Raw genomic sequence first — 14,044 nt, forward strand, 5'->3', positions numbered from 1 at the left:
AAGGTTTGGTGGAAGATTTTAATTCAGAACTTTGCCCAACCACATGGTGACAGGGATGTAAACAAACTAACACACAGAGTCAAGAGGTGTGTGGCAGGGAGGTGGACAAACAGAGACACACAGACATAATTGTATAAATGATACTTTCCCTGTACCAAATCCCCTCAGAAGGTTTAGTTAGCTCAGGGCTAAAGTAGAAGACACTTATTGGATCTTTTCGGTTTCAACGGCACTTTTTCTAGCAGTGTCATATGAAATTGTCACCCATAATTATGACCCTAGTATCGATCTATTGCATTTCAATCTGTTTTAGGGTTAGGGGTGAAGGGAAGGGTATCTTTTTTTTCTTCAGAAATGTAAATAAACCCAATCTGTTTCTTAAACGAGGGTCATATTCATACGGCACAGAATGTTGTTTTTTTTACCTCAATAAACGTCATTGATTGGTTGAAATTGCAGAAATTGAAGAAAAAACACAACAAACATCTTACAAACCACCGAATGTTCTCAATAAAGTGTTTAGTTACGTGGAAGTTATTTTAAAAACTGCCGTTCAAACCGAAAAGATCCTTTTTTTCTTAAGAAATGTAAATAAACCCAATCCGTTTGTTAAACGAGGGACATATTCATACGGCACAGAATATATATTTTTTTTTACCTCAATAGACGTCAGTTATTGGTTGAAATTGAAGAAAAAATAACAGCAAATATCTTACAAACTATAGAATTTTCTCAATAAAGCCAAGAGAAAAAGATGTTTTAGAAACACATTCTACCGGTATACGAAGTTTAAAAGTGTTTAGTTACCTAGAAGTTATGTTAAAAACTGCCGTTCAAACCGAAATGATCCGAATTATTTATTTTGTTAAAAAAAACCTATGTGGCACTCGCGCTAAGTAGACGTTTTAGAATCCACTAGTCACTACTAGCTAGCGAGTAAGTGCGGGCATAGGGACCACTCTTCTTAAATAGTACCGGGTTAGGGTTAGGTTTAGGGTTAAAAAGTGCGCACATTGGAACCACTGTTCTCTAGTAGTACCTAGAAACACACCTCTGCACGAAAATGACACCTAATTTTTGAAAAAGTTATTAAGATGGTAAATATAAACAAAATAGATGAAGTATGCAAAAAATGACGAAGATTCATCCGTTTTTAAATATTTTATACTAAAAAATAAAATGTTTTCGCTTCGAGAAGTTCGCATAACTTTATTATTTAAATTATTAATTAATAGTATTATTACAGTCTTAAAGTAAATCTTTATCAACTTACCGTATTCAGATATAAACAAGCCAGTGATTGGTAATTAAGCACCTTAATTAATAATTTAATTGGACCGCAGTTGAAGCCTTGTAGAAGTTACTTCCCTTGATATGGTTGTACTTCTATTCTCCAATAGATGGCTTTACTATCTGGTTGAAGTCGTTCCAGCTTTTTTTTTTTGTCCCTTTTATCAACAATTTCACCGTCAAGTTCTTTCAAACTTTCACCAGATTATTATAACGAAGTGTATTCTCATATTCTCTACAACCGTTTCCAACGCATGATTTGACCCCGTCAAAGATACCATAATACAGAAGACGTCTTCAACATGTGGCTTCATGACGTGACGTCATGCCGTCGCACTTCCGGTCCTTTCCCTTACGTCATTTCCTCTCCTTTCCAATCATTGTCCTTCCGGATCTTTTCGGTTTGACCGGCAGTTTTTTCTAGCGGTGTCATATGAAATTGTCACCCATAATTATGACCCTAGAATATATCTATTGCATTTCAATCTGTTTTAGGGGTGGGGGAAAGGGTATCCTTTTTTCTTCACAAATGTAAATAAACCTAATCTGTTTCTTAAACGAGGGACATATTCATAAGGCACAGAATGCTTTTCACCTCAATAGGAGATGATGATGAAAGCACAACAAAGACAAAATCAATGTCACTTAAAACTTTTATTCCTTATTCCCATTCCTTTATTCTCTCCTAACAAATTCCTCAAAAACTCCAGCACAATCCTCTTCAGAAACCAAAGTCATCTCTGTGTTGATATATTTAGATATATAAATGATATTGAAGTTGTGATTGAAGTTGTGATTCATGAATTTCATGTTGACATCCAAGAAACTGAAGTTGATAATGTCAAGCTTGAAGAGGAATAAACCCTGACTTTTAGCAGACAAAATATTCATAATTGTTGTCCTGTTGTAATAAATTTTGATATTGATACAGTTACACCTGTGTATGAATACTCACATGTGTACATAAGAGTCCTTTTTGAGAGAATGATTTACCACAGATATCACAATGATATGGTTTCCCTCTTGCATGAATGCGTTGGTGTCTAGTTAAGTCACCACTTTGATAAAATGATTTACTACAGATATCACACTGGTATAGCTTCTCTCCAGTATGACTACGCTTATGTATAGTTATGCTAGCTCTGTGAGAGAAAGACTCACCACAGATGTTGCACTGATATGGCTTCTCTCTTGTATGAACTCGCTTATATGTAGTTAACTGAAAACATCTATTGAAAGATTTATTACAGATATCACACTCATATGGTTTTTCTCTGGTATGAGTGTGTTTATGTTTAGCCAAATTACTGCATTCAGAGAAAGATTTACCACAGGTATCACAATGATATGGCTTCTCACCTGTATGAATACGTTTGTGGATAGTTAAAGCGCTATTTTCAGAAAATGATTTACCACAGATATCACAGTGATATGGTTTTTCTCCAGTATGAATACGTTTGTGTTTAGTCAAGCATCTGTTTTCAGGGAATGATTTACCACAGATATCACACTGATATGGCTTCTCACCTGTATGAATGCATTTGTGTTTTTTCAAGTGAGTTGCTTCAGAAACTGATTTACCACATATTTCACAGGTGAATAGTTTCTCACCTGTATGAATACGTTTGTGCGTTTTGAAGCTATAGGATTCAGCGAATGCTTTACCACAGATATTGCAATAAGGCTTCTCTCCTGTATGTGTACGTTTGTGTTTAGTCAAGCCCCCACTTTGGGAAAATGATTTACCACAGATACCACAATGATATGGCTTCTCACCTGTATGAATACGTTTGTGTGTTTTCAAGTTACTGGATTCAGTGAATCATTTATCACAGATTTTGTAATGATATGGCTTCTCTCCTGTATGAACACGTTTGTGTTTAGTCAAGTCACCACTTTTAGAGAATGATTTACCACAGATAATACAACGATATGGCTTCTCTTCTGTGTGAGAGTGTTTCCGTTCAGTTAAATTATTCATTATGAAAGAATAATTTGTCACACACGTGGAGGCGCGTGGCTTAGTGGTTAGGGTGTCAGCACCATGATCGTAAGATTGTGGTTTCCTGGACTGGGCGACGCGTTGTGTTCTTGAGCAACACTTCATTTCACGTTTCTCCAGTCCACTCAGCTGGCAAAAATGAGTAACGCTGTGATGGACTGGCGTCCCATCCAGCTGGAGAACACATACGCCATAGAAACCGGGAAACTGGGCTCATGAGCCTGACTAGGCTTTCCATCTAACGGCGGTGCATCAGCATGGCCACACCTCTGAGCTGAAACAAGCAAAAAAATAAAAAGTATCACGATGATATTGTTTTCTTCATTTCTATGAATATGTTTCTGTTTAGTTGTGTCACTATTTTCAGAGAATAATTCGAGGCTATGCTTCTTTCATTTCTGATCTTACTTCATATTTAGAACAGAAGATATAAATAGTCAATTCCTTCAGAAATTTATCCAAGCTTAATTAACCTGTAAAGTGATGTTGCTCTCAAATCCATCATCCAGAAGAAATATATTCCTGTTGTTTTTCATAGATTATATTTTATTCAAGTTGATGTATTGGTGAAAAATCCTTATAAATATACCATCTTTCTTTAGTTGATAAAACTGAGAAAAAATATCAAAAGCACATCTGATGAAAGAAACTTGTCTTATGTCAACAATGCATTTGTATCAATGCACTTGTGTTTGGTCAAGACTCTTTCTTCAGTGAATGATTTACCACAAATATCACAGTGATATGGTCTCTCACCTGAATCAGTTTTGTTTGGTTTTCTTAAATCATTCATTATAAGATAATAATTTCTCATATGTATCACAATGATAAGGATTTTTTCATTTTTATGTATATATTTGTGTTCAGTTGTGTCAGTATTTTCAGAGAATAATTTAACACTGTGTTTCTTTTATCTGTGTTATTGCTTAACATCTAAAACGGCAGATGTAAACAGTTAAAACTTTTGTAAATTTATCCAAGCTTAATTAAACAAGGAATCACCTCCTCTACATTCCAGACAGTGAAGACAACAAAAATGTTGCTCTTAATCCCATTGTCCAGAAGAAATATTTTCCCATCGTTTGTTGAAGAATTTATTTATACAAAGAAGTTGATGCATTGATGAATGTGCCTTATGAATATATGGTCTTCCTTTAATTGATGAAAGTCAATCAAAATATCAGAGGCACGTCTAAATGAAGAAATTTCTTTTACGTCAACATGATGTGATATTCTGAAATAGAAAAAAAGAAGCATGAGATAAAGAGAATCGTTAAACGACATAGTAATTCAACATTGCAAATCTTACAACATCAACACTGTCATCCATTTAGTGTCAGAATCCATTGAGGCATTTCTACGTTTCCTTAATAATCTATCTCATTTTCACGTGTTTAAAATGTGAAGTGGCATGGCTCAGTGGTTACTGTATTTGCCTAACAATTGGAAGGCTGTGATTTCAACACCCGGAGGCACATTGTGTCACCAAGGCACTTTATTTTACATTGCTTCAGATGGCAAAAATGAGTTTAAGCTGTAATTGAAAGGGCCACGCTTGCCACACTCTGTGTCATGCTGAATCTCCCTGAGGACTATGTTAAGGGTCTGTGGAGTACTCAGCCATTTGCACGTTAATTCCAGAAACAGGCTGTTTGGTTGATTGGATAAACTAAAACACAAAGTGCCAGTTACTGTTTCATCCAATAAAAAAAACCGAAAGGCTAAAATTTAGGGTTAGTGTTAGGGTGAGGGTTAGTGACAGGATGTTGTCTCAGTTTTAGATGCAGCAAATAATTTGTAGCTCAATAGAGAGCATAGGATTGGTTAAAATTCGAAAAATTAAACTACGTTAAACTTTCAAATTAGAATTTTCTAAAAAAAGCCAAGAGAAAAAAATGTTTTATTTTGACACATTCTACCAGTACACGAAGTTTTAAAGTGTTTAGTTAACTAGAAATTGTGTTGGAAACTGCCGTTCAAAAGGAAAAGATCCCAAAAAAGTTTTATTTTGACACATTCTACCAGTATACGAAGTTTAAAAGTGTTTAGTTAACTAGGAATTGTGTTGAAAACTCCCGTTCAAAAGGAAAAGATCTTAATTTTTTTAAACAAAGTAAATAAAACAAAAACACAAAGGATCGAATAGTCACGACTAGCTAGCGCGAGTGCGCACACCTGAATAGCTCTTTTTATGTAGTAACGTCAAAGTCGACCTTGGCGATAAATCCTGACTTCAAATACGGCTAACGTCTACTTGACCTTTCACCCCTTTCGGGAACTACTGGGTTCCGTATATTCGATTTCTCACTCGCATGAAAGATTGCTGACCCTGGGTCAAAATTTGAAACCATCATCATCATTACTATTATCAATATAACCTTAAAGTAAATCTTCAACTTACCAATTAATTAGTGACTCATAAACAAAACGATAACATTAATTAACATGGTATTTTTCGATCGGTTTCCTCTTATTTTGCTAATTAATTACGCCGCTTTACTCTCATTTTACCAATTAATTTACTTTATATCACACTAGCAGTATTGCCCGGCATTGCTCGGGTTTGAAAGGGAAATAACTATATAAGCATTTTTAGAGAGTTACTTCCCTTATAGATGCCAATTCGGGCTTTCTTAGCCATTTCTGTTTTGGTGTCTTCAAGCCATGAAGTCGTTGTTCTAAAAGAACGCTGGTCTCCTTGACAACGCTTTACGACGTTGATTCCCTTACACTCCCTTCCCCACAGCTTCACGAGGGAGGGAAGAAGGGGGAGAAGCAAACAGGTGCAGGAGTGACCATAGACGCCAACTCCGCCGCCATCGGCACACGAAAAATTATGCATTAAAATGGAATAAAAAATGATGCTAAATTATTTTTAAAATCGTAGAATCATCGTAGATGCGCGCTAATACTCAGATGGGCTCGATATGAATCACGACTATAAGATACCCGAATTTGGTTAAACTGCACCGCAAAATGTGGGAGTAGTTAGGAATCTAAATCGAAGGGGACAGACACTCACACAACTAGTTTTATATATATAGATGTAACGGTGGTTCATAGGTTTTCATAATTTCTTTATAATCGTGAGCTATACCGTTTGAAACGTATTTATATAGAATTACATTTACAAAAAAAAAAACCCGTTTTCCTAAAAGTTACGAGGGAAAACCTTTGGATCTTGTCAATTTTCTGAAGGCCTCTCACCCTCATTGCCTTCTGCACATTTTTCTCTTCAGATCCCTTTTCTACCCCTTTTTCTTTTATACCCGTTGCACTAAAACAGTTTGGAAGTTCTTCAGACGAACAAATCTATTTTCCTAATTGTTGTCAGGTTCCCGTTTCGAAATAATTACTCCAACATCCAGAGAAGTTCACAGAAATCTATTATCTTCCATTATCATTAGTAGTATTATTATCATGATTACAGCCTTAATTAAATCTTTGTCAACTTACCCGATCCAGATATAAACGACTCAGTGACCGGTAATTAACCCCTCTAATTAATAATTCCCATAACACTTTGATAGAAGTGCTGTAGAGGTTATTTCCCTTTATATGGCTGTACTTCCTCAATTCTCCCATAGATGACTCTACCGACTGGTTGGATTTGTTCCAGCTTTTTTTTCTTTGACCCATTCTATCAGAAACTTCACTGAGTTTCTTCAAACTTTCACCAGATTATTATCAGGTCATCCCAAAAGTTCTGTCCGAATTTTGAATAAAGAAAACAGATCTTTCCGGTTTGATCGGCAGTTTTTTTAAATAATTTCCATGTAACTAAACACTTTTAAACTTCGTATACTGGTAGAATGTGTTTATAAAACATCTTTTTCTCATGGCTTTATTGAGAAAATTCTATAGTTTGTAAGATATTTGTTGTTTTTTTCTTCAATTTCTGCAATTTCAACCAGTCACTGATGTCCATTGAGGTAAAAAACATTCTGTGCTGTATGAATATGTCGCTCGTTTAAGAAACAGATTGGGATATTTTCGGTTTGAACGGCAGTTTTTTAAAGTAAATTCCACGTAACTAAACACTTTTAAACTTCGTATACTGGTAGAATGTGTTTATAAAACATCTTTTTCTCTTTTCTTTCTTGAGAAAATTCTATAGTTTGTAAGATATTTGTTGTTCTTTTTTACTTCAATTCTGCAATTTCAACCAATCAATTACGTCTATTGAGGTAAAAAAAACATTCTGCACTGTCTGAATATGTCCCTCGTTTAAGAAACAGATTGGGTTTATTTATATTTGTGAAGAAAAAAAAGATACCCTTCCCCCACCCTAACCCTAAAACAGATTGAAATGCAATAGATCGATAGTAGGGTCATAATTATGGGTGACAATTTCAACCTATCAATGACGTCTATTGAGGTGAAAACATTCTGTGCCGTATGAATATGTCCCTAGTTTAAGAAACAGACTGGGTTTATTCACATTTGTGAAGAAAAAAAAGATACCCTTTCCCCACCCCTATCCCTAAAACAGATTGAAATGCAATAGATCGATACTAGGGTCATAATTATTGGTGACAATTTCATATGATACCGCTAGAAAAAACTGCCGTTCAAACCGAAAAGATCCAATTTTTTATTATTGTACAGAATCCACTGGAACCTGGAGCAGCACTCTGGTTTGACAGCTCCTGTCGCACTTGACCACCCAAGCTTGCATAAATATGGACATTAAAGTATGATGATGATGATGTTGATGATGAAAACACAACAAAGACCAAATCAATGTCACTTAAAACTTTTATTCCTTATTCCCATTCCTTTATTCTCTCATAACAAATTCCTCAAAAGTCCAGCACAATCCTCTTCAGAAATCAAAGTCATCTCTGTGTTGATATTTTTATATATATAAATGATACTGAAGTTGGGGTTCGTTAATATCAAATTGCTAATGATGAAATTAAAGTTGATGAGGTCAAACCTGAATAGGAATAAATCTAGTCTTTTAACAGACAAAATATTCGTAATTGTTGTCCCGTTCTAATAAATTTTGATATTGATACGGTTACACTTGTGTATGAATATTCACATGTGTATTTAAGCGTCCTTTTTGAGAGAAACATTTACCACAGACATCACACTGATATAGTTTTTCCCCAGTATGAATATGATTGTGACTAATCAAATTACTATTACGGGAGAATGATTTACCACAGATTTCGCAATGATATGGTTTCTCTCCTGTATGTGTACGTACGTGACTAGTTAAATCGCAATTTCGAGAGAAAGATTTACCACAGATATTGCACTGAAATGGTTTTTCCCCTGTGTGAATACGTCTGTGACTAGTCAAGTGACTGTTGTCAGAAAATGACTTGCCACAGATATCGCAATGATATGGCTTCTCTCCCGTATGTGTACGTTTGTGATTAGTCAAGTGAGGGCTTTGAGAGAATGATTTACCACAGATATCACACTGATAGGGTTTTTCCCCTGTATGTGTACATTTGTGATAAATCAAATGAGTATTACAAGAGAATGATTTACCACAGATTTCACAATGATATGGTTTCTCTCCTGTATGAATACGTCTGTGACTAGTCAAAGTGGTATTAAGAGAAAACGATTTACCACAGATATTACACTCATATGGTTTATCCCCTGTGTGAATACGTCTGTGCCTAGTTATGTAATTGTTGTTAGAAAATGATTTGCCACAGATATCGCAATGACATGGCTTCTCTCCTGTATGTGTACATTTGTGTTTGGTGAAGTCCCCACTTTGAGAGAAAGATTTACCACAGATGTCACAATGATATGGTTTCTCTCCTGTATGAACGCATTTGTGAATAGTCAACTGAGTATTAAAAGTGAATGATTCACTACAGATATTACAACGATATGGCTTCTCTCCTGTATGAATACGTAGGTGTCTGGTTAAATTGCTATTTTCAGAAAATGATTTACCACAGATATCACACTGATATGGTTTTTCCCCAGTATGAGTACGTTTGTGAGTGGTTAAAGTGTAAATTCGAGAAAATGATTTACCACAGATATTACAATGATATGGCTTCTCTCCTGTATGTGTACGTTTGTGTTTGGTGAAAGATTTACTGCAGATGTCACACTGATATGGTTTTTCCCCACTATGAATACGTTTATGATTGGTCAATTTACTATTTCCAGAAAACGATTTACCACAGATGTCACAACGATATGGCTCCTCTCTTGTATGAACACGTTTATGATTAATCAAAGTGCTATTTCCAGAAAACGATTTACCACAGATTTCACGACGATATGGCTCCTCTCTTGTATGAACACGTATATGATTAATCAAAGTGCTATTTCCAGAAAACGATTTACCACAGATGTCACAACGATATGGCTCCTCTCTTGTATGAACACGTTTGTGATTAATCAAAGTGTTATTTGCAGAGAATGATTTACCACAGATATCACACTGATATGGTTTTTCCCCAGTATGTGTACGTTTGTGATAAATCAAATTACTACTTACAGAGAATGATTTACCACATCATTTGACAATGATGTGGCTTTTCTCCTGTATGTGTACGTGTGTGTCTAATCAACTGAACACTTCGAGAGAATGATTTATCACAGATATCACATTGATATGGTTTCTCACCTGTATGAGTACGTTTATGTACAGTTACAGCACTTCTGTAAGTGAATGATTTACCACAGATATCACAGTGATGTGGCTTCTCTCTTGTATCAGGGGTTTTTGGTTTAGCGAAATTTTCCATTATGAGAGAATAATTTGTCATACATATCACAACAATAATAAATTTTTCATTTCTATGAATATATTTAATGCTACAATTCTTTCATCTGTGATCTTGCTTAATATCCAAAACAAGAGATGTAAACTTAATTAACCTGTAAATTGATCATCTCCTCAACATTCCAGACAGTGAAGTCAAGTAAATGTTGCCGTTAATTGCAATGTCCAGAAAAATTATTTTCCCATCGTTCATTGAAGATTTTATTCGTATACAGAGGTTGATGCGTTGATGAATGTGCCTTATGAATATATGGTCTTCCTTTAATTGATGAAAGTCAATCAAAATATCAAAGGTACATCTGAATGAAGAAACGTCAACATGATGTGATATTCTGAAACAGAAAAAAAGAAGCAGTGAGATAAAGAGAATCGTTAAACGACATAGTAATTCAACATTGCAAATCTTACAACATCAACACTGTCATCCATTTAATGTCTGGGTTTCAGGGGTCAGAATCCATTGAGGAATTGAAAGCTTTACAACATTCTGTATATAGATGAATCGCTTCAACATTTCACAAATTATTTATCTGTTTTCTTTCTCTTCTAGGTAAATAAATCATTTTTTAAAACAATGTATATAATTTTTTTACACAAATAAAATATTTTTCGAACAGTTAATCCTCGTTGCCGGAATTTTAACAAAAAAAAAAAAAAAAAAATCAAAGGCGATTTATTAGTACAAACCTCAATATTGGTAATTGTTAATACGCAAAGTAAATAATTTTTTAAAGTAAGTAAATATATTATTTTTATAAACAAATTAAGGTTAGGGTTAAAAAGTCGTTGTAGGATCGACTACTTACGACAAGCCACTGGTCGCAGGTAGTACCGTAAAACTTTGTCAATTTACCGTATTCACATGTAAACAACGAATCAGAGTTCAGTAATTAAGCACCTTAATTAATAATTTACTTGGATCTCGGTTTAAGTGTTGTAGAAGTTATTTCCCTTTATACGATTGTATTTCTATAATTCTCTAATAGATGGCTCTACTGAGCGATTGGTTTCGTTTAAGGGTTATTCTTTGTCCCTTTCTGTCAACAACTTCCCCTTCAAATTCTTTCAAATTCTCACCAGATTATTTTAAGGAAGTGTACTCACATATTCTACTCTGCGGCCGTTTCCCAGCACACGACATGGCATCATCGCAAATACTGTAGGAATAAAGACGTCTTCAACCACTGGCTTCCCCACGTCATGCCGTCGTACTTCCGGTCCCTTCCTGACGTCATTTCCTCTCCCTTCTAATTATTCTGCTTCCTTGACAATTGACCCTAGTCGGAAGAACAATGCGCCTTTATTCCGATTCGTAATCGTCCATTCTGTTAAGGGCGAGGATCTTTTCGGTTTGAACGGCAATCTTTTCTAGCGGTGTCATATGAAATTGTCACCCATAATTACGACCCTAGAATCAATCTATTGGATTTCAATCTGTTTTTGGGTTAGGGTTAGGGGGGGAGGGTATTTTTTTCTTCAGAATTGTAAATAAACACAATCTGTTTCTTAAACGAGGGACATATTCATACAACACAGAATGTTTTCACCTCAATAGACGTCATTGATTGGTTGAAATTGAAGAAAAACAACAAATATCTTACAAACTATAGCATTTTCTCAAGAAAGCCAAGAGAAAAAGATGTTTCATAAACACATTCTACCAGTATACGAAGTTTAAAAGTGTTTAGTTTCGTGGAAATTATTTTTTAAAATCTGTCGGTCAAAGCGAAAATATCCTAGAATATACAAGTAACTTTATTAAAATAATCTGGTGAGAATTTTTAAAAACTTGAAGATGGAGTTATTCACAGAAAGGGACAAAGTTAAAAAAACACGGAAGGAATCCAACAATTCAGTAGCGCTCTCTATTGGAGAATTAAGGAAATACAATTATATCAAGGGGAAACAACTTCTTCACCACATCAACCACGAGACCAAAATAGCTAATTAGGGAAGTTAATTAGGGAGGTTAATTACCGATCACTGAGTCACTGTTTATTTGTGAATTCGGTAAGTTGACAAATATTTACTTTAAGGCTGTAATAGTGTTGATAATACTACTAATAATAAGGTAAATAATAGAATTATGTTTCCAAGCGGGAACCTGACAATAATTAGGAAAATATATTTGCTCGTCTTAATTAATAATTTCCAAACTGAAATGTTGATTTGTTGTTTATAAAATACTGTGACCGACTGTTACATGTGATATAAAGTAAATTAGTTGGTAAAAATGAATGTAATGTAGCATAATTAATTAGTAAAATGAGAAGAAACCGATTGAAGAATACCACGTTAATTAATTCTGTCCCGTTGTTAATTAGGCATTGATAAAACGGTAAGTTGATGAAGATTTGCTTTAAGGTTATATTAATAATCGTAATGATGGTTTAAAATTTTGACCCAGGGCCATCAGTCAACCTCGGCTGTATTTGAACCCAAGACTCTGGGATCTTTTCGGTTTGAACGGCAGTTTTTTAAAATAATTTCCACGTAACTAAACACTTTTAAACTTCGTATACTGGTAGAATGTGTTTATAAAACATCTTTTTCTCTTGGCTTTCTTGAGAAAATTCTATAGTCTGTCAGATGTTCTTTTTTCTTCAATTTCTGCAATTTCAACCAATCAATGACGTCTATTGAGGTGAAAACATTATGTGCCGTATGATAAGTCCCTAGTTTAAGAAACAGATTGGGTTTATTTACATTTCTAAAGAAAATAAGATACCCTTCCCCCCACCCCTAACCCTAAAACAGATTGAAATGCAATAGATCGATACTAGGGTCATAATTATGGGTGACAATTTCATATGACACCGGTAGAAAAAAATTGCCGTTCAAAATGAAAAGATCCCCCAAGACTTACTGTCGAGATCGACACTGTCTTTCATTTTTTTCAGGGTGAGTAAAAAATAATAATAATCAAGGTGCCGCGCAGTGGGAATGAACTCAGAACATAGCGATAGGCGAAATACCACTCAGCATTTCATGCAGCGTGCTAATGACTCTGCCAGTAAATAATGGAATTATGTGAACCCTTCGAAGTTACTGCAATCTGTGAAAATGCATAGAAAGATTGAGAAAATATGCTCCCTTGTCTTAGATATATCAAAAATGAATTTTTCTGAAATGTATGAGGAAGGTAGGAGTAGGGCCGACCAAAGCCTTGTGAGTGGATTTCGTAGACGGAAACTGAAAGAAGCCCTTTGTATATGTGTGTATATATATATATGTGTTTGTGTGTCTGTGTTTGTCTCCCCAACATCGCTTGAAAACAGATGCTGGTGTGTTTACATCCCTGTAACTTAGCGGTTCAGTAAAAGCGACCGATAGAATAAGTAACTAGGCTTCCAAACAATAAGTCCTGGGGTCGATTTGCTTGACTAAAAGGCGGTGCTCCAGCATAGCCACAGTCAAATGACTGAAACAAGTAAAAGTTGTGTAGGTATGCCAGTCTTTCAACACTTCAATGAACTCCGACCCTTGCGAACATTGACATTAAACGGATGACAGTATTAATGTTGTAAAATTTGCAATGTTGAATTATTATGTCACTTAACTATTCTCTTTATCTCACTGTTTCTTTTCCTCTTTCAGAATATCACATCTTGTTGACGTAAAAGAAATCTTGTTGTTCAGATGTGACTTATGATTTTTTTATGGACTTTCATCAACTAAAGGAAGATGATATATTTATAAGGAGCCTTCATCAATACATCAACCTTTTTATACTGATATAATCTATGACAAACAACAGCAAAATATTTTTCTTGTCTTCACTGTCTGGAATGTAGAGGAGGTGATTGCTTTACAAGTTTGTGTAACTTTACGAAGGACTTGACAGTTTTCACCTGCTAATTTAGATATTAAGTAAGATCACAGATGAATGAAACATAGCATTAAATTATTCCCTGAAAATACTAACTGAACTGAACACAAACATATTCATAGAAAAGAAAAAAACAATATTTTTGTGATATATA

General features: G+C 34.9%; 3 protein-coding genes across 4 annotated transcripts in view; 1 reads left to right on the forward strand and 2 right to left on the reverse strand.

The window, feature by feature from the left end:
- Positions 1-3,303, reverse strand: part of LOC118768185 (zinc finger protein 91-like) — a 339,442-nt gene extending 336,139 nt beyond the window's left edge. For both annotated transcript variants that reach the window (XM_036514153.1, XM_036514152.1), the window contains exon 1: positions 3,117-3,303. In XM_036514153.1, coding sequence (XP_036370046.1) covers positions 3,117-3,271 — 155 coding nt within the window. In that variant the 5' untranslated portion in view covers positions 3,272-3,303. The remainder of the gene's footprint in view (positions 1-3,116) is intronic.
- Positions 3,304-8,066: 4,763 nt separating this feature from the next.
- Positions 8,067-11,399, reverse strand: LOC118768202 (zinc finger protein 239-like). The gene is made up of 3 exons (XM_036514270.1): positions 11,166-11,399; positions 9,987-10,393; positions 8,067-9,163 (listed from the first exon to the last, which is right to left on the reverse strand). The coding sequence occupies exons 2-3, from the start codon at positions 10,042-10,044 to the stop codon at positions 8,316-8,318; spliced, it is 906 nt and encodes a 301-aa protein (XP_036370163.1). The 5' UTR covers positions 10,045-10,393; positions 11,166-11,399; the 3' UTR covers positions 8,067-8,315.
- A 526-nt stretch (positions 11,400-11,925) lies between these two features.
- The window catches only part of LOC118768206 (zinc finger protein 239-like), a 113,136-nt gene continuing 111,017 nt past the window's right edge, over positions 11,926-14,044 (forward strand). Inside the window, exon 1 of the mRNA XM_036514286.1 lies at positions 11,926-12,071. The gene's annotated coding sequence lies outside the window, so the exon portion shown is untranslated. The remainder of the gene's footprint in view (positions 12,072-14,044) is intronic.

This window comes from Octopus sinensis, linkage group LG27 (assembly GCF_006345805.1).
Source record: "Octopus sinensis linkage group LG27, ASM634580v1, whole genome shotgun sequence".
In the NCBI taxonomy this organism is placed as follows: domain Eukaryota; kingdom Metazoa; phylum Mollusca; class Cephalopoda; order Octopoda; family Octopodidae; genus Octopus; species Octopus sinensis.

What these genes read in the sequence shown, in the direction of transcription:
- LOC118768202 (XM_036514270.1), bottom strand. Translation starts at nt 10,044, where the DNA reads ATGACAAATTATTCTCTCATAATGGAAAATTTCGCTAAACCAAAAACC. An exon ending in ACCAAAAACCCCTGATACAA is followed by an intron (nt 9,164 to 9,986) that starts GAGAGAAGCCAC and finishes GTATTCATACAG; the next exon opens with GAGAGAAGCCATATCGTTGT.